This window comes from Pseudophryne corroboree, chromosome 1 (genome assembly GCF_028390025.1).
Source record: "Pseudophryne corroboree isolate aPseCor3 chromosome 1, aPseCor3.hap2, whole genome shotgun sequence".
Taxonomy (NCBI): domain Eukaryota; kingdom Metazoa; phylum Chordata; class Amphibia; order Anura; family Myobatrachidae; genus Pseudophryne; species Pseudophryne corroboree.
Genome location: NC_086444.1, coordinates 116,685,305 through 116,706,174, shown reverse-complemented (window position 1 = coordinate 116,706,174; position 20,870 = coordinate 116,685,305). Strand labels below are relative to the sequence as shown.

Below are 20,870 nucleotides of genomic sequence, written 5' to 3'. Positions count from 1 at the left end.
ACGTAAGCGCACTGTCAGCAGTATTCATTCCGGGAGTGGACAACAGGGAAGCAGACTTCCTCAGCAGGCACGACCTCCACCCGGGAGAGTGGGGACTTCATCAAGAAGTCTTCACGCAAATTGCATGTCGGTGGGAACTGCCACAGGTGGACATGATGGTATCCCGCCTCAACAAAAAGCTACAGAGGTATTGCGCCAGGTCAAGAGACCCTCAGGCGATAGCTGTGGACGCACTGGTGACACCGTGGGTGTTCCAGTCGGTCTATGTATTTCCTCTTCTTCCTCTCATACCCAAGGTGCTGAGAATCATAAGAAAAAGAGGAGTGAGAACAATACTCATTGTTCCGGATTGGCCAAGAAGGACTTGGTATCCAGATCTGCAAGAAATGCTCACAGAGGACCAGTGGCCTCTGCCTCTAAGACAGGACTTGTTGCAACAGGGGCCCTGTCTGTTCCAAGACTTACCGCTGCTGCGTTTGACGGCATGGCGGTTGAACGTCGGATCCTAGCAGAAAAAGGCATTCCGGATAAGGTTATTCCTACGCTGATAAAGGCTAGGAAGGACGTGACGGCTCAACATTATCACCGTATATGGCGAAAATATGTTGCTTGGTGTGAGGCCAGGAATGCCCCTACGGAGGAATTCCAGCTGGGCCGGTTCCTTCACTTCCTACTGTCGGGAGTGACTTTGGGCCTAAAATTGGGTTCCATTAAGGTTCAGATTTCGGCCCTATCCATTTTCTTTAAAAAAGAACTGGCTTCTCTACCTGAAGTTCAGACGTTTGTAAAGGGAGTGCTGCATATTCAGCCCCCTTTTGTGCCTCCAGTGGCACCTTGGGATCTTAACGTGGTGTTGAGTTTCCTGAAATCACACTGGTTTGAACCACTCAAAACGGTGGAATTGAAATATCTCACGTGGAAGGTGGTCATGCTACTAGCCTTGGCTTCGGCTAGGCGTGTGTCAGAACTGGCGGCTTTGTCACATAAAAGCCCCTATCTGGTTTTCCATGCAGATAGAGCAGAATTGCGGACCCGCCCACAATTTCTGCCGAAAGTGGTTTCATCCTTTCATATAAACCAACCTATTGTGGTGCCTGTGGCTACTAATCACTTGGAGGATTCCGAGTTACTTAATGTGGTCAGGGCTTTGAAGGTTTATGTAGCCAGAACAGCTAGGGTCAGGAAAACAGAATCTTTGTTTATCCTGTATGCTTCCAACAAGCTTGGGGCGCCTGCTTCAAAGCAGACTATTGCTCGCTGGATCTGTAACACGATTCAGCAGGCTCATTCTGCGGCTGGATTGCCGCTGCCTAAATCGGTTAAGGCCCATTCCACGCGGAAGGTGGGCTCTTCTTGGGCGGCTGCCCGAGGGGTCTCGGCATTACAGCTTAGCCGAGCGGCTACTTGGTCAGGTTCGAACACTTTTGCAAAGTTCTACAAGTTTGATACCCTGGCTGAGGAGGACCTTGTGTTTGCTCAATCGGTGCTGCAGAGTCATCCGCACTCTCCCGCCCGTTTGGGAGCTTTGGTATAATCCCCATGGTCCTTACGGAGTCCCCAGCATCCACTAGGACGTTAGAGAAAATAAGATTTTACTTACCGGTAAATCTATTTCTCGTAGTCCGTAGTGGATGCTGGGCGCCCGTCCCAAGTGCGGACTTCTTCTGCAATGCTTGTATATAGTTATTGCTTAAATAAGGGTTATGTTATAGTTGCATCAGGGTTGATCTGATGCTCTGTTTTTGTTCATACTGTTAACTGGGTAAAGTTATCACAAGTTATACGGTGTGATTGGTGTGGCTGGTATGTATCTTGCCATGGATTATCAAAATCCTTTCCTTGTACTGTCAGCTCTTCCGGGCACAGTTTCTCTAACTGAGGTCTGGAGGAGGGACATAGAGGGAGGAGCCAGAGCACACCAGAATATAAATTCTTTCTTAAAGTGCCCATGTCTCCTGCGGAGCCCGTCTATTCCCCATGGTCCTTACGGAGTCCCCAGCATCCACTACGGACTACGAGAAATAGATTTACCGGTAAGTAAAATCTTATTATATATATACACACACAGAATCAATGGTAAATTTATTCAACATCAGTCATAGACCATCCTTGATTTTGAATCATCGATTGTCAATGGTCATCCCTGCTCTGTGCTGCAGCAGTCTGCAAGAGTGAAAAAAACACATCAGGCCCATCGCTACCATCATTGGGGTGAAACCATCTGTATCTTCACCATCAATGGTAAAACTATTTACATTGTCTGGCAGCCATCGATGACTTTAAACCATCACTAGTTGATGGCCAGCCCTAGTTTACATTCCCAGTCTGCAAGGTATTATTCATAATTTGTGTAAATTTAATTTATAAAATCAGATTGTGACTGCATGACCTTAATCCGCTAGGTGGTACAGACTGGGAGGAGGTCAGCCTACTCCTTGTGTGTCCCCAAGTGGGAGATTACTTAAAAATCTGTAATTGCTATTTTCCTTGAATTATTGTGGGTGTTAAGGTCATCAGGAAGCAAACTTAATGGTCTATTTGGATGTAAGAACAATGGGCCATATCTAAAAGTGCACAGTCATACACTGACCTATATTATTCTACAGCGGCACACAGTGCCGGGACTACATCCTCTTTGTGCTGCAGCCCTGAACATCCGCTATCCCAGCCAGAGGCGGATTTAGACCTCATGGGGCCCTAAGCAAGACAACGATTTCAGTGCCCACTTCCTCAAACAATCCGTAGTACTATAGGGTTTTAATTCATGAATGTACGCTGTGGCTGGTGTTTATGCAAATGAACGATTATTGGCAGACTGCGTATGTGTCAAGGTGCCTTTCCAATCTCGCTCGCAGTGAGGGTTTTGTATATGTGTGTTTGTGTGTCGATTTCTACAGCCATTGCTATGTAATAATATAGTGCAATTGTAAAGTGCCCCAGAATCAGTGTATGCCACCCCCAACCCCCCTGGCAGATGGTAGGGTATAATTGTTCTTATAATAACACTGTAGTGTGTAGGCAGGCGCAGGCAACCACACAAGCACTTGCTTGACTCCTGAAGTCTTCAGCAGTGCACTCTCTCTGGGCACGCCCCAGCTGACTCCTTTCTCATATGTGACATCATTGCGTGCATCATGACATCAAATGCACAACACACTGAGTAAGAAGGAGAATACAGGCAGGGGTGGATTGGGATGGAAGACAAGCACGGGAAAGTTCTGAAGCAGCCCTAAATGAGGGGAGAGGAGGAGCCTGTGGAGGGGGCGAGACCTGATGGCATATCAAAATGGGTCTAATGGTATAAAAGCGGCACCCTGCTCCTTCCCTCACACCCCAACCACATCCTCTTCTCCATCACCCTGCTCCTCCCGTCATACTCTGGCCCCATCTTGTCCTCCAGCACTCTCATGGCTGGACTAAGGCTAGTGGGGCCCTCCACTAATAAAATTGACCCTGCCTCCTGCTGCTGTCACTACTAGGACCCTTAGGGGAGCACTAGAGAGAGTGAGGGGAAATAGAGACGAAGAAAGTGTCAGGGATAGATAGAGAGGGGGGAGATGGGACTAGGATAGAGAGAGTATCAGTGAGAGAGAGGCTGCCAGAAAGATCGAGAGGGGAGCAAGAGAGGGAGAGACGGTGTCAGAGGGGAGGAGGAGCGAGCAGGCGAGAGACAGGCAGAGAGAGGGGAGCAAGAGATAGAGCATGTCAGGGAGAGAAGCAGAGAGAGAGTCAAAGAAAGAAGAAGGAGATAGAGAAAGTGTCTGGGAAAGAGAGAGACAGAGAGAGCAAGGGTGTCGGAGAGGGAGAGACAAAGTGGGAGAGAAGGGGTCAGGGAGAGAGAGATGGAGGTGTAGTGAGCAGAAGAGATGGTGTCAGGGAGGAAGAGAGAGAGGGAGAGAGAATGTCAGGGAGGGAGATGTGAGCAAGAGAGTTAGAGAGAGAGAGACAGTGTGTGTGTCAGAGAGAGAAAGAGAAAGGGGGGGAGCGAGGGAGAGGGTATCAGTGAGTGAAATAAAGGAGTGAGAGAGGGTATCAGTGGGAGAGAAAGGGTCTCAGGGAGAGAGAGTTGGAGAGAAAGAGAGGGAGAGAGACAGGGTGTCAGGGAGAGGTAGCGAGCAGGAGAGAAACAGAGGGAAGCAAGAGAGGAAGAGAGATGGTGTCATAGAGATGGAAGTGTAGCGAGCAGGAGAGAGACAGGGTGTCATGTCAAGGAGAGACAGACAGAGAGGGGAGCAAGAGAGAGCTTGTCAGGGAGAGAGGGAGGGGGAGTGAGCATGAGAGAGAGAACATGTCGGGGAGAGACAGAGGGAGAGAAAGTTAAGCAAGAGAGAGAGGGTGTCAGGGAGAGAGAGGGGAGCAATAGAGAGAGGGGGTTGCTAAAGACAGAGAGAGCAAGAGAGAGAGAAGGAGGGAGGGGGAGTGAGTGTCATGGAGGGAGAGAGAGAAATGGAAGGAGGGAGAGTGGGAGAGAGAGAGGGTGTCAGGGCGGGAGAAATAGAGGGTAACAAGAGAGAGGGAGGCAGGGGGAGTGAGCAGGAGAGAGGTTGTAATGGAGAAAGTGGGGAGCAAGGGAGAGAGGGATAAAGCCAGAGGAGACCAACAGAGAGAGAGAGAAAGATGTTGTCAGGGTGGGAGAGAGAGAATGTCAGGGAGGGGGAGAGGCAGGGGCATATGCAGGATTTTTAGGAGGGGGGCCTCCAGATTTTATATATATATATATATATATATATATATAAAAAATGTCCTGATGACATTGTTAATAATAACATCTCTACATGTATATGAGAGAGGCATGGGGGGAGAAAGAGAGAGGGGGAGGCATGGGAGGGAGAGGTGCAAGGGGAGAGGTGGGTATTGGTAGGGAGAGAGCGAGGGTCATGGAGAGTGGGATGCTCAGTACCCCCCCTTTGTGAGTGTATGAGAGGGGAGTAAGAGAGGGTGGAGAGAGTGTCAGGGAGAGCGAGAGGGGGGAGAGAGTGTAATGGAGAGCGTGAAAATGTCAGGGAGAGCGGGGAGAGAGTGTCAGGGAGAGCGAGAGGGGGGAGAGAGTGTCAGGGAGAGCCAGATGGGGGAGAGAGTGTCAGGGAGAGCCAGATGGGGGAGAGAGTGTCAGGGAGAGCCAGATGGGGGAGTGTGTGTTGGGGAGAGAGGGGGAGGGGGAGAGACAGGAGTTAGGCACTAGTGTACCTGTATCTGGCCACACCACAAGATCAGGTCTATGACAGGGTCGGCAATTAGGCACCGCCCCCTTCCCAATTCACCCGCAAATCTCGGCACTATTTCAGTGAGGGGGCGGGGCTTACTTACATACAGTCACTAAGCCCAGGCTGTCCGCTCCTTCATCTGCTGCTTTTGCCTGTTGTCCTCACAGCGACACCAGTCAGCTCAGCCCCCTCAGAAGGTTACACTCCCAAGAGCAGCTGCAGAGCACAGAGCTGTGCCGAGCAGTTCCCGGAGAGCAGCTGCGGCGCTGGAACAGCATCAGTCAACGTCGGGGACCTTTCGTGTGTGTGGAGAGGGGGGCGGAGCAGGACACTGTTCAGCGACGGGCTAGCGCTGGAACCAGCACCCGGCAGCTGTCTATTCACTGACAGCTTGCCAGGACATTTAAGTCAGTCCAGCTCACGGAGATTTTTAGCGGGGCCCCTGGGACCCACCGGCCCCTAAGCGGCTGCCTTGGTTGCCTAGCAGTAAATTCACCCCTGATCCCAGCACAATGGTGACAAACGGTAGATATAACCTGTTAAGATGCATTAAACATTTGTGATCATTTAAATTATTTTAAAAACGGTTTCTCTGATCCCAGTGCCCAGCACATCATTATCCTATTCCTCATTATCATATCATTATAATAATCAGTCAATATTAGATGCATAGTGACTACTTTTTCCCATTGATGACATTGCAGCACAAAAGTTTTTACAGAATACATACCTATTACCGGTGGCAGGGATCCCGAGAGCAGGATCCCAGCCACCAGTATGCCGGCAGTGGGGGGGCGAGAAAGCCCCTTGCAGCCTTTTTGCGCTCACCACAGGATCTCTTCTCTATTCTTAATAGTGCAACCACTCATGGCCATAATGTTGATCTTGAACATGACGACATTTTGATAATGTCAATATTCACTATGTTGACATTCAGCATATCAACACCGATGTTATGTCGACATTGTTGAAATGCCGATTTACTCTTTTTGCTGTAATTCTATCCCTTACCCTAACTGTCACCCTAATGGAAATGTTGATATTATGGCAGTGTCAAAATTTTTGATGTCAACATGAATAATGTTAACATTTTAACCATGTCGACATCATCAATGTCGACCTGCTGTCGACATTGTGAATGTCTTCATTTTTAATTGAGGCATTATGACTGCATACCTTGTCTTGCACCAATTATACCAGTCTCTGCTGGTTCTGTAATGCCGAACCGACTCTTTGGGGACAGAGGCGGTTGTTGGTGGGAGGTCCAATCAAAATACACAATTTCTTTATTGTGGCTTGTAATTGGTCCTATGGCTTCAACACACAAACACGCCCTGTCCGGGACTGAAAGAAGCACATGATCCCAGGAAAACTGCTGCATGAAGCTAGCAGGAAGTGGCCACCTTAAGAAAACATTTGCCGCTTCAAACTGTACATTTACATAGAAACATCGAATTTGACGGCAGATAAGAACAACTTGGCCCATCCAGTCTGCCCTAACGCAGATGAGCCAGGCAGGAGTAGTAATTCATAGAAGAAAAAAAAGAGACTATCAGGCTTGAGTTTGCGCGTCAGGTGTAGTCTCAGTCAAAAAGCATTAGTTGAAAGACTGGTCACGTTTTTTTAAAAGTGATTAAACAATAATTGGTATATTCTATTACAGGCCATTCCATATAGAGCCTGCCTACATTACCAGCATTAATGATGACCCTGTGAGGGTTACAATCCAGGCTTCGGCTATGAACAAGCGCATTCATTACTACAGCAAGCTCGGCCCTCCATCTGAGCAGGCCCTGGTAAGTTGCAGTTTTATGTAATCTCATTTACTTGCCATTGCTGTACTGTATTCTGTAATCATTATGGCTCCTCAAAGCTACATTGCAGCTGTTCAATGCTTAAGGGACTATTTATCATAAAAAATTTGCTGCAAATCCCCTGAAGAACACTAGTATGGTGGCCAATCCCGGGATTTAGGGCCAAAAATGGCCGGGATTGCAAGGTCCAATCCCGGGGATTGAGGGATCAGCGTTGAGCGTCCACAGGACGCTCAGACGCTGCCCGGCTTCCTCCTTCCGGCTCCCCAGCGCCGCGTGAGAGGTCACGCTGCACCGTCAGCTGCTGCAGGGAGCCGCCAGGAGAGATCAGAGGTTGTTCCCCACCCACCCGCCCCCGGTATATGGTGAGTTATGTGTGTGGGGCGAGGGAGCGGCCACATAGCTAAAAGCCAATCCCAGGAATCCCGGGGATTGGCCATTTTTCAATCCCGATACCCGGGATTGGCTTCCCTAAACACTAGTTGTCTTCTCCAGAATGTATCTAGGAGGGGACCGCAATATAAAAAACACTAAGTGCCACAAACTTTGTGGCTATGGTTATATAAGGCTGGAGTCTGTAGTGGCAACCTATAAAGAGCCAATGCCAACTGTCCACGTGTCCAATTACTGAGGTTGGCATTGCCTTTTTTGTAGGGGGAAAACTGCAGAAGATGTGGGCGATATCTATTGCAATCCCCAGTTTTCGCTTGCACAAGCAGCCTCCATAGGTTTCTGTATTGTGAGATTTTCCAAGCAACTTGGCCCCAGTGGCTAACACCAACTTCAGATGGCATCAGTCCATAGGAGCCTGTGAGCTGCTGTTCCACAATAATTCCCGGAGTGGGATCTTCCGAAGCCCTCACCGCCAGCGCCCACTGATGCATGTGCAGCCCAACTGCTGCGGATGCACTTTTTATGCTGGCTGGACCCGGAAGCAAAGTGATAGTGTAAGTTATCACTCTGCTTCCAGCTCTTCACTTTGATGGAGCCCGTGTCTCAGAAAAAGAATATTGGTAAATTCCAGCAAAAATAATGAATTTTCAGTTTCCGAATTTTAACTGTGTTATCACATAAACACCACACTTAGGGGGTGATTCGGATCTGATTGTAGATGTGCTAAATTTAGCACATCTACGATCAGTTACTCAGACATGCGTGGGGACACCCAGCACAGGACTAATCTGCCCCGCATGTCAGGCCCTGCTACCCCCCTGCATAGTAACATAGTATCTGAGGTTGAAAAAAGACAATTGTCCATCAAGTTCAACCTATTTGTGGTCTCCTATGCACGATGATTTGTCTAAAATTGTTACTGATGCTGATTTCAGCCGTTGCATTTTATCCCTTTTTATAGTAACTATAGTGCGTGACTATGCACCATGGAGGTCATTTCGAGTTGTTCGCTCGCAAGGCGATTTTAGCAGAGTTGCTCACGCTAAGCTGCCGCCTACTGGGAGTGAATCTTAGCATCTTAAAATTGCGAACGATGTATTCGCAATATTGCGATTACACACCTCGTAGCAGTTTCTGAGTAGCTTCAGACTTACTCGGCATCTGCGATCAGTTCAGTGCTTGTCGTTCCTGGTTTGACGTCACAAACACTCCCAGCGTTCGCCCAGACACTCCTCCGTTTCTCCGGCCACTCCTGCGTTTTTTCCGGAAACGGTAGCGTTTTTTCCCACACGCCCATAAAACGGCCTGTTTCCGCCCAGTAACACCCATTTCCTGTCAATCACACTACGATCGCCTGAGCGAAGAAAAAGCCGTGAGTAAAAATCCAAACTTCATAGCAAATTTACTTGGCGCAGTCGCAGTGCGGACATTGCGCATGCGCACTAAGCGGAAAATCGCTGCGATGCGAAGATTTTTACCGAGCGAACAACTCGGAATGAGGGCCCATAACCCTGGATATCCTTATCCATGAGGAATTTATCTAACCCATTCTTAAAGGTGTTGACTGAGTCCGTCATTACAACTCTCTCAGGCAGGGAATTCCAAACACGTATTGTACTTACCGTGAAAAAGCCTTTACGACGTATTGTGCGGAATCTCCTCTCTTCTAATCTGAGCGGGTGTCCACGAGTCCTTTGTGTTGATCTGGCCAAAAACAGGTCCCGCGCTAGCTCTATGTATTGTTCCCTTATAAATTTGTAGATGTTGATCATATCCCCTCTTAGTCTCCTCTTTTCCAATGTAAACATTCCTAGTCTTTCAAGCCTTTCATTGTATTCCATCCTCTCCATGCCCTTAATTAGTTTGGTTGCCCTCTTCTGAACCTTGTCTAGCTCAAGGATATCCTTCTTGTAGTACGGTGCCCAGAATTGTACACAGTATTCAAGATGTGGCCTCACTAGTGATTTATATAATGGGAGTATAATACTCTCGTCCCTTGCATCAATTCCCCGTTTTATGCATGCTAGTATCTTATTAGCCTTCTTTGCTGCAGTCCTACTTTGGGTACTACTGCTCAGTTTGCTATCTATGAGGACACCTAAGTCCTTTTCCAGTACAGAATCCCCTAATTTTACCCCATTCAGTTTGTAGGTGTTATTTCTCTGACGTCCTAAGTGGATGCTGGGACTCCGTAAGGACCATGGGGAATAGCGGCTCCGCAGGAGACTGGGCACAACTTTGAAAGCTTTAGGACTACCTGGTGTGCACTGGCTCCTCCCACTATGACCCTCCTCCAGACCTCAGTTAGAATCTTGTGCCCGGCTGAGCTGGATGCACACTAGGGGCTCTCCTGAGCTCCTAGAGAGAAAGTATATTTTAGGTTTTTATTTTACAGTGAGATCTGCTGGCAACAGACTCACTACAGCGAGGGACTAAGGGGAGAAGAAGCGAACCTACCTAACTGGTGGTAGCTTGGGCTTCTTAGGCTACTGGACACCATTAGCTCCAGAGGGATCGACCGCATGGAACCGGCCTTGATGTTCGGTCCCGGAGCCGCGCCGCCGGCCCCCTTACAGAGCCAGAAGCAAGAAGTGATCCGGAAAATCGGCGGCAGAAGACTCCTGTCTTCAACAAGGTAGCGCACAGCACTGCAGCTGTGCGCCATTGCTCCTCATGCACACCTCACACTGCGGTCACTGATGGGTGCAGGGCGCTGGGGGGGGGGGCGCCCTGAGCAGCAATATAAACACCTTGCATGGCAAAATCATCACAATATATAGCCCCAGAGGCTATATATGTGATAAATTACCCCTGCCAGAATTCCTGAAAAAAGCGGGAGAAGTCCGCGAAAAAGGGGCGGAGCTATCTCCCTCAGCACACTGGCGCCATTTCTCCCTCACAGCTCCGCTGGAAGGAAGCTCCCTGGCTCTCCCCTGCAGTCTACACTACAGAAGGGTAAAAAAGAGAGGGGGGGCACTAAATTTAGGCGCAATATACATATATAGCAGCTATAAAGGGATATAATTTAGTTAATCCCTGTATTATATAGCGCTCTGGTGTGTGCTGGCATACTCTCTCTCTGTCTCCCCAAAGGGCTTTGTGGGGTCCTGTCTCCTGTCAGAGCATTCCCTGTGTGTGTGCGGTGTGTCGGTACGGCTGTGTCGACATGTTTGATGAGGCTTATGTGGAGGCGGAGCAGATGCCTATAAATGTGTTGTCACCCCCTGCGGGGCAGACACCTGAGTGGATGGACTTGTGGAAGGAATTACGTGAAAGTGTCGACTCCTTACATAAAAAATTTGATGACATGCCAAATGCGGCACAGCCGGCTTCTCAGCTCGTGCCTGCCCAGACGTCTCAAAGGCCATCAGGGGCTCTAAAACGCCCGCTACCTCAGATGGCAGACACAGATGTCGACACGGATACTGATACCAGTGTCGACGACGAAGAGACTAATGTAATGTCCAATAGGGCCACTCGTTACATGATTGAGGCAATGAAAAATGTTTTACACATTTCTGATGTGACCCCAGGTACCACAAAAAGGGTATTATGTTTGGAGAGAAAAAACTACCAGTAGTTTTTCCCCCTTCTGAAGAATTAAATGAAGTGTGTGAAGTAGCGTGGGCTTGCCCAGATAAAAAATTGGTAATTTCTAAAAAGTTACTAATGGCGTACCCTTTCCCGCCAGAGGATAGGTCACGTTGGGAAACACCCCCTAGGGTGGATAAAGCGCTTACACGCTTATCAAAAAAGGTGGCACTACCGTCTCCGGATACGGCCGCCCTAAAGGAACCTGCTGATAGAAAGCAGGAGGCTCTCCTGAAGGCTATATATACACACACTGGTATTATACTGAGACCAGCTATTGCTTCAGCATGGATGTGCAGTGCTGCAGCTGCGTGGTCAGATTCCCTGTCAGAAAACATTGACACCCTAGACAGGGACACTATATTGCTAAACATAGAGCATATTAAAGACGCTGTCTTATACATGAGAGATGCACAGAGGGATATTTGCCGGCTGGCATCTAAAATAAGTGCACTGTCCATTTCTGCCAGGGGACTCGGCAGTGGACAGGTGATGCAGATTCTAAAAGGCACATGGAAGGTTTTCCTTATAAGGGTGAGGAGTTGTTCGGGGATGGTCTTTCAGACCTAGGGGTAAATTTACTAAGATTCGTAATTTCCGTAAAAAGGTCAAAGTTCAATCACGAATGACATCGACAGTGTAAAACTGCAACTTTTTGAATTGATTACGATGGATTTACTAAGCTGTCGTATTCGGGTTTTTCTTTTCTTCCGATGTCGATGTCATTCGTTTTTTTTTACCTATTTTTACGGCAGTGATTAGCAAAACACTGCCGTTTTTTTTTTACAATCAATCTCGGCCGGATCTGTGTGATCCGTGCTGGGGTTCTTTTTTTTTTTTTTTTTAATTAAACAATGTAAAATCCCAAAAAAAAATGCGTGGGGTCCCCCCTCCTAAGCATAACCAGCCTCGGGCTCTTTGAGCCGATCCTGGTTGCAGAAATATGGGGAAAAAATTGACAGGGGTTCCCCCATATTTAAGCAACCAGCATCGGGCTCTGCGCCTGGTCCTGGTTCCAAAAATACGGGGGACAAAAAGAGTAGGGGTCCCCCGTATTTTTAAAACCAGCACCGGGCTCCACTAGCTGGACAGATAATGCCACAGCCGGGGGTCACTTTTATACAGTGCCCTGCGGCCGTGGCATCAAAAATCCAACTAGTCACCCCTGGCCGGGGTACCCTGGGGGAGTGGGGACCCCTTCAATCAAGGGGTCCCCCCCCCCTAGCCACCCAAGGGCCAGGGGTGAAGCCCGAGGCTGTCCCCCCCCCATCCAATGGGCTGCGGATGGGGAGGCTGATAGCCATTTGTGATAATGAAAAGATATTGTTTTTAGTAGCAGTACTACAAGTCCCAGCAAGCCTCCCCCGCATGCTGGTACTTGGAGAACCACAAGTACCAGCATGCGGCGGAAAAACGGGCCCGCTGGTACCTGTAGTACTACCACTAAAAAAATACCCAAAAAAACACAAGACACACACACCGTGAAAGTATAATTTTATTACATACATACACACATACATACATACTTACCTTATGTTCTCACGCAGGTCGGTCCTCTTCTCCAGTAGAATCCAAGGGCTACCTGTTGAAGAAATTCTACTCACCAGATCCAGGGGTCCAGGCTCCTCGGCAAATCCAGGGTTAATCCACGTACTTGAATAAATAAAAAAAAACGGTGTCCCGACCACGAACTGAAAGGGGACCCATGTTTGCACATGGGTCACCTTCCCACGAATGCCAGAAAGCCACTTTGACTTCTGTCTAAGTGGGTTTCTTCAGCCAATCAGGGAGTGCCACGTTGTAGCACTCTCCTGATCAGCTGTGTGCTCCTGTCCTCACTGACAGGCAGCACGCGGCAGTGTTACAATGTAGCGCCTATGCGCTACATTGTAACCAATGCTGGGAACTTTCTGCCCTGCGGTTGACCTAAAGTGACGTCACCGCTGAGCTGAAAGTTCCCATCATTGGTTACAATGTAGCGCATAGGCGCTACATTGTAACACTGCCGCGTGCTGCCTGTCAGTGAGGACAGGAGCACACAGCTGATCAGGAGAGTGCTACAACGTGGCACTCCCTGATTGGCTGAAGAAACCCACTTAGACAGAAGTCAAAGTGGGTTTCTGGCATTCGTGGGAAGGTGACCCATGTGCAAACATGGGTCCCCTTTCAGTTCGTGGTCGGGACACCGTTTTTTTGTATTTATTCAAGTACGTGGATTAACCCTGGATTTGCCGAGGAGCCTGGACCCATGGATCTGGTGAGTAGAATTTCTTCAACAGGTAGCCCTTGGATTCTACTGGAGAAGAGGACCGACCTGCGTGAGAACATAAGGTAAGTATGTATGTATGTGTGTATGTATGTAATAAAATTATACTTTCACGGTGTGTGTGTCTTGTGTTTTTTTGGGTATTTTTTTAGTGGTAGTACTACAGGTACCAGCGGGCCCGTTTTTCCGCCGCATGCTGGTACTTGTGGTTCTCCAAGTACCAGCATGCGGGGGAGGCTTGCTGGGACTTGTAGTACTGCTACTAAAAACAATATCTTTTCATTATCACAAATGGCTATCAGCCTCCCCATCCGCAGCCCATTGGATGGGGGGGGACAGCCTCGGGCTTCACCCCTGGCCCTTGGGTGGCTGGGGGGGGGGACCCCTTGATTGAAGGGGTCCCCACTCCCCCAGGGTACCCCGGCCAGGGGTGACTAGTTGGATTTTTGATGCCACGGCCGCAGGGCACTGTATAAAAGTGACCCCCGGCTGTGGCATTATCTGTCCAGCTAGTGGAGCCCGGTGCTGGTTTTAAAAATACGGGGGACCCCTACTCTTTTTGTCCCCCGTATTTTTGGGACCAGGACCAGGCGCAGAGCCCGATGCTGGTTGCTTAAATATGGGGGAACCCCTGTCATTTTTTTCCCCATATTTCTGCAACCAGGATCGGCTCAAAGAGCCCGAGGCTGGTTATGCTTAGGAGGGGGGACCCCACGCAATTTTTTTGGCAAAAATAAGCACTTTCCCACCCCTTCCCACTGATATACATGCACGGATCTCATGGATCCCTGCATGCATCTCAAATCACGGGGAAAAAAAGCAGGTCTGTTTTTTTTAGGACTTTTTTACGAGTTGTAATTTTTCACGGCAGTGTTTTGTGTTTTTTTGCTTTGCACTTCTTAGTAAATGACCGAGATTCATATCTAAACAGGCGTAATTTGACCGATGGTGTATTCATTCGTAATTTTTTACCTGAACTAGCAAAAAATTACGAATGCCCTCATCACTGCCGTGATTAGTGTTTAGTAAATGACCGAGATTAACCGAGATGACACTTTGAAGAAAAAACGGCATCTCGGTCAAAATCGGGAGCTTAGTAAATATACCCCCTAGTGTCCACAGCAACGGCTGGGAAGTCAGCATTTTTACCACATGTCCCCTCACAACCAAAGAAAGCACCGTATTATCAGGTACAGTCCTTTCGTCCCCAAAAGAGCAGGCGGGGTATAGGCGCGTCCTTTCTGCCCAGAGGCAGAGGTAGGGGAAAAAAGCTGCAGCATACAGCCAGTTCCCAGGAACAAAAGTCCTCCCCCGCTTCTTCTTCTAAGTCCGCCGCATGACGCTGGGGCTCAACAGGCGGAGCCAGGTACGGTGGGGGCCCGTCTCAAAAACTTCAGCAATCAGTGGGCTCGCTCACAAGTAGATCCCTGGATCCTTCAAGTGGTATCTCAGGGGTACAGGCTGGAATTCGAGACATTTCCCCCCCGCCGTTTCCTCAAATCTGCCTTGCCAACAACTCCCTCAGGCAGGGAGGCTGTGATAGAGGCAATTCACAAGCTGTATTCCCAGCAGGTGATAGTCAAGGTGCCCCTACTTCAACAAGGACGGGGTTACTATTCCACAATGTTTGTGGTACCGAAACCGGACGGTTCGGTGAGACCCATTTTAAATTTGAAATCCTTGAACACATATATAAAAAAATTCAAGTTCAAGATGGAATCGCTCAGGGCGGTTATTGCAAGCCTGGAAGAGGGGGATTACATGGTATCACTGGACATCAAGGATGCTTACCTGCATGTCCCCATTTACCATCCTCACCAGGAGTACCTCAGATTTGTGGTACAGGATTGTCATTACCAATTCCAGACGTTGCCGTTTGGCCTGTCCACGGCACCGAGGGTATTTACCAAGGTAATGGCCGAAATGATGATACTCCTTCGAAAAAAGGGAGTTTTAATTATCCCATACTTGGACGATCTCCTGATAAAGGCGAGGTCCAGGGAGCAGTTGTTGGTCGGCGTAGCACTATCTCAGGAGGTGCTACACCAGCACGGTTGGATTCTAAATATTCCAAAGTCACAGCTGGTTCCTGCGACACGTCTACTGTTCCTGGGGATGATTCTGGACACAGTCCAGAAAAAAGTGTTTCTCCCAGAGGAGAAAGCCAAGGAGCTGTCATCTCTAGTCAGAGGCCTCCTGAAACCAAAACAGGTGTCGGTGCATCACTGCACGCGAGTCCTGGGAAAGATGGTACCTTCCTACGAAGCAATTCCATTCGGCAGGTTCCATGCCAGAACTTTTCAGTGGGACCTGTTGGACAAGTGGTCCGGATCGCATCTTCAGATGCATCGGTTGATAACCCTGTCTCCAAGGACCAGGGTATCTCTGCTGTGGTGGCTGCAAAGTGCTCATCTACTAGAGGGCCGCAGATTCGGCGTACAGGACTGGGTCCTGGTGACCACGGATGCCAGCCTTCGAGGCTGGGGGGCAGTCACACAGGGAAGAAACTTCCAAGGACTTTGGTCAAGTCAGGAGACTTCCCTACACATAAATGTTCTGGAACTGAGGGCCATTTACAATGCCCTAAGTCAGGCAAAACCCCTGCTTCAAAACCAGCCGGTGCTGATCCAGTCAGACAACATCACGGCAGTCGCCCATGTAAACCGACAGGGCGGCACAAGAAGCAGGACGGCGATGGCAGAAGCCACAAGGATTCTCCGATGGGCGGAAAGTCACGTGATAGCACTGTCAGCAGTGTTCATTTCGGGAGTGGACAACTGGGAAGCAGACTTCCTCAGCAGGCACGACCTCCACCCGGGAGAGTGGGGACTTCATCCAGAAGTCTTCCAACTGATTGTAAACCGTTGGGAAAGGCCACAGGTGGACATGATGGCGTCCCGCCTAAACAAAAAGCTAGAAAAATATTGCGCCAGGTCAAGGGACCCTCAGGCGATAGCTGTGGACGCTCTAGTGACACCGTGGGTGTACCGGTCGGTTTATGTGTTACCCCCTCTTCCTCTCATACCCAAGGTACTGAGGATAATAAGGAAAAGAGGAGTAAGAACTATACTCATTGTTCCGGATTGGCCAAGAAGAGCTTGGTACCCGGAACTTCAAGAATTGATCTCAGAGGACCCATGGCCTCTGCCGCTCAGACAGGACCTGCTGCTGCAGGGGCCCTGTCTGTTCCAAGACTTACCGCGGCTGCGTTTGACGGCATGGCGGTTGAACACCGGATCCTAAAAGAAAAGGGTATTCCGGAGGAAGTCATTCCTACGCTCATTAAAGCTAGAAAAGATGTAACCGTACAACATTATCACCGCATATGGCGAAAATATGTTGCGTGGTGTGAGGCCAGGAAGGCCCCAACGGAGGAATTTCAGCTGGGTCGATTTCTGCACTTCCTACAGTCAGGGGTGACTATGGGCCTAAAACTGGGTTCCATTAAGGTCCAGATTTCGGCTCTGTCGATTTTCTTCCAAAAAGAACTGGCTTCACTGCCTGAAGTTCAGACATTTGTTAAGGGAGTGTTGCATATTCAGCCTCCAGTGGCACCGTGGGACCTCAACGTGGTGTTGGGTTTCCTAAAGTCACATTGGTTTGAGCCACTTAAAACCGTGGATTTAAAATATCTCACGTGGAAAGTGGTCATGCTTTTGGCCTTGGCTTCAGCTAGGCGAGTGTCAGAATTGGCGGCTTTGTCATGTAAAAGCCCCTATTTGATTTTCCATATGGATAGGGCAGAATTGAGGACTCGTCCCCAGTTTCTCCCTAAGGTGGTATCAGCTTTTCACTTGAACCAACCTATTGTTGTGCCTGCAGCTACTAGGGACTTGGAGGACTCCAAGTTACTGGACGTAGTCAGGGCCTTGAAAATGTATGTTTCCAGGACGGCTGGAGTCAGGAAGACTGACTCGCTATTTATCCTGTATGCACCCAACAAGCTGGGTGCTCCTGCTTCGAAGCAGACTATTGCTCGCTGGATTTGTAGCACAATTCAGCTTGCGCATTCTGCGGCTGGTCTGCCGCAGCCTAAAACTGTAAAAGCCCATTCCACGAGGAAAGTGGGCTCTTCTTGGGCGGCTGCCCGAGGGGTCTCGGCTTTACAACTTTGCCGAGCTGCTACTTGGTCAGGGGCAAACACGTTTGCAAAATTCTACAAATTTGATACCCTGGCTGAGGAGGACCTTGAGTTCTCTCATTCGGTGCTGCAGAGTCATCCGCACTCTCCCGCCCGTTTGGGAGCTTTGGTATAATCCCCATGGTCCTTACGGAGTCCCAGCATCCACTTAGGACGTTAGAGAAAATAAGATTTTACTTACCGGTAAATCTATTTCTCGTAGTCCGTAGTGGATGCTGGGCGCCCGTCCCAAGTGCGGACTGTCTGCAATACTTGTATATAGTTACTGTTAACTAAAGGGTTATTGTTGAGCCATCTGTTGAGAGGCTCTGTTATGTTCATACTGTTAACTGGGTATAATATCACGAGTTATACGGTGTGATTGGTGTGGCTGGTATGAGTCTTACCCGGGATTCAAAATCCTTCCTTATTGTGTCAGCTCTTCCGGGCACAGTATCCTAACTGAGGTCTGGAGGAGGGTCATAGTGGGAGGAGCTAGTGCACACCAGGTAGTCCTAAAGCTTTCTTAGTTGTGCCCAGTCTCCTGTGGAGCCGCTATTCCCCATGGTCCTTACGGAGTCCCAGCATCCACTACGGACTACGAGAAATAGATTTACCGGTGAGTAAAATCTTATTTCTCTGACGTCCTAAGTGGATGCTGGGGACTCCGTCAGGACCATGGGGAATAGCGGCTCCGCAGGAGACAGGGCACAAAAGTAAAAGCTTTAGGATCAGGTGGTGTGCACTGGCTCCTCCCCCTATGACCCTCCTCCAAGCCTCAGTTAGGTTTTTGTGCCCGGCCGAGAAGGGTGCAATCTAGGTGGCTTTCCTAAAGAGCTGCTTAGAGTAAAAGTTTTGTTAGGTTTTTTATTTTCAGTGAGTCCTGCTGGCAACAGGCTCACTGCAACGAGGGACTTAGGGGAGAAGAAGTGAACTCACCTGCGTGCAGGATGGATTGGCTTCTTAGGCTACTGGACACTAGCTCCAGAGGGACGATCACAGGTACAGCCTGGATGGGTCACCGGAGCCGCGCCGCCGACCCCCTTGCAGATGCTGAAGAGAGAAGAGGTCCAGAAATCGGCGGCTGAAGACTTCTCAGTCTTCATGAGGTAGCGCACAGCACTGCAGCTGTGCGCCATTGCTCTCAGCACACTTCACACCAACGGTCACTGAGGGTGCAGGGCGCTTGGGGGGGGTGCCCTGGGCAGCAATGAAAGTACCTATGCTGGCTAAAAATACATCACATATAGCCCCTGGGGCTATATGGATGTATTTAACCCCTGCCAGGTTGTCAGAAAAACGGGAGAAGAAGCCCGCCGAAAAGGGGGCGGGGCCTATTCTCCTCAGCACACAGCGCCATTTTCCTACACAGCTCCGCTGCTAGGAAGGCTCCCAGGCTCTCCCCTGCACTGCACTACAGAAACAGGGTTAAAACAGAGAGGGGGGGCACTTATTTGGCGATATTATTATATATTAAGATGCTATAAGGGAAAACACTTATATAAGGTTGTCCCTGTATAATATAGCGTTTTGGTGTGTGCTGGCAAACTCTCCCTCTGTCTCCCCAAAGGGCTAGTGGGGTCCTGTCCTCTATCAGAGCATTCCCTGTGTGTGTGCTGTGTGTCGGTACGTGTGTGTCGACATGTATGAGGACGATGTTGGTGAGGAGGCGGAGCAATTGCCTGTAATGGTGATGTCACTCTCTAGGGAGTCGACACCGGAATGGATGGCTTATTTAGGGAATTACGTGATAATGTCAACACGCTGCAAGGTCGGTTGACGACATGAGACGGCCGGCAAACCAATTAGTACCTGTCCAGGCGTCTCAAACACCGTCAGGGGCTTTAAAACGCCCATTTACCTCAGTCGGTCGACACAGACACAGACACGGACACTGACTCCAGTGTCGACGGTGAAGAAACAAACGTATTTTCCATTTGGGCCACACGTTACATGTTAAGGGCAATGAAGGAGGTGTTACATATTTCTGATACTACAAGTACCACAAAAGAGGGTATTATGTGGGGTGTGAAAAAACTACCTGTAGTTTTTCCTGAATCAGATAAATTAAATGAAGTGTGTGATGATGCGTGGGTTCCCCCGATAGAAAATTATTGGCGTTATACCCTTTCCCGCCAGAAGTTAGGGCGCGTTGGGAAACACCCCTTAGGGTGGATAAGGCGCTCACACGCTTATCAAAACAAGTGGCGTTACCGTCTCCAGATACGGCCGCCCTCAAGGAGGCTGGAAAATATCCTAAAAAGTATATACACACATACTGGTGTTATACTGCGACCAGCGATCGCCTCAGCCTGGATGTGCAGCGCTGGGGTGGCTGGGTCGGATTCCCTGACTGAAAATATTGATACCCTTGACAGGGACAGTATTTTATTGACTATAGAGCATTTAAAGGATGCATTTCTATATATGCGAGATGCACAGAGGGATATTTGCACTCTGGCATCAAGAGTAAGTGCGATGTCCATATCTGCCAGAAGATGTTTATGGACACGACAGTGGTCAGGTGATGCAGATTCCAAACGGCACATGGAAGTATTGCCGTATAAAGGGGAGGAGTTATTTGGGGTCGGTCCATCGGACCTGGTGGCCACGGCAACAGCTGGAAAATCCACCTTTTTTACCCCAAGTCACATCTCAGCAGAAAAAGACACCGTCTTTTCAGCCTCAGTCCTTTCATCCCCATAAGGGCAAGCAGGCAAAAGGCCAGTCATATCTGCCCAGGGATAGAGGAAAGGGAAGAAGACTGCAGCAGGCAGCCCATTCCCAGGAACAGAAGCCTTCCACCGCTTTTGCCAAGTCCTCAGCATGACGCTGGGGCCGTACAAGCGGACTCAGGTGCGGTGGGGGGTCGTCTCAAGAGTTTCAGCGCGCAGTGGGCTCACTCGCAAGTGGACCCCTGGATCCTACAAGTAGTATCCCAGGGGTACAGATTGGAAATTCGAGACGTCTCCCCCTCGCAGGTTCCTGAAGTCTGCTTTACCAACGTCTCCCTCCGACAGGGAGGCAGTATTGGAAACAATTCACAAGCTGTATTCCCAGCAGGTGATAATCAAAGTACCCCTCCTACAACAAGGAAAGGGGTATTATTCCACACTATATTGTGGTACTGAAGCCAGACGGCTCGGTGAGACCTATTCTAAATCTGAAATATTTGAACACTTACATACAAAGGTTCAAATCAAGATGGAGTCACTCAGAGCAGTGATAGCGAACCAGGAAGAAGGGGACTATATGGTGTCCCTGGACATCAAGGATGCTTACCTCCATGTCCCAATTTGCCCTTCTCACCAAGGGTACCTCAGGTTCGTGGTACAAAACTGTCACTATCAGTTTCAGACGCTGCCGTTTGGATTGTCCACGGCACCCCGGGTCTTTACCAAGGTAATGGCCGAAATGATGATTCTTCTTCAAAGAAAAGGCGTCTTAATTATCCCTTACTTGGACGATCTCCTGATAAGGGC

General features: G+C 49.1%; 1 protein-coding gene across 2 annotated transcripts in view; it reads left to right on the top strand.

Moving 5' to 3' along the window:
• SLC38A9 (solute carrier family 38 member 9) overlaps window positions 1-20,870 on the top strand; it is a 423,549-nt gene that overhangs the window by 274,537 nt on the left and 128,142 nt on the right. For both annotated transcript variants that reach the window (XM_063962241.1, XM_063962231.1), the window contains exon 3: window positions 6,868-7,000. In XM_063962241.1, coding sequence (XP_063818311.1) covers window positions 6,868-7,000 — 133 coding nt within the window. The remainder of the gene's footprint in view (window positions 1-6,867; window positions 7,001-20,870) is intronic.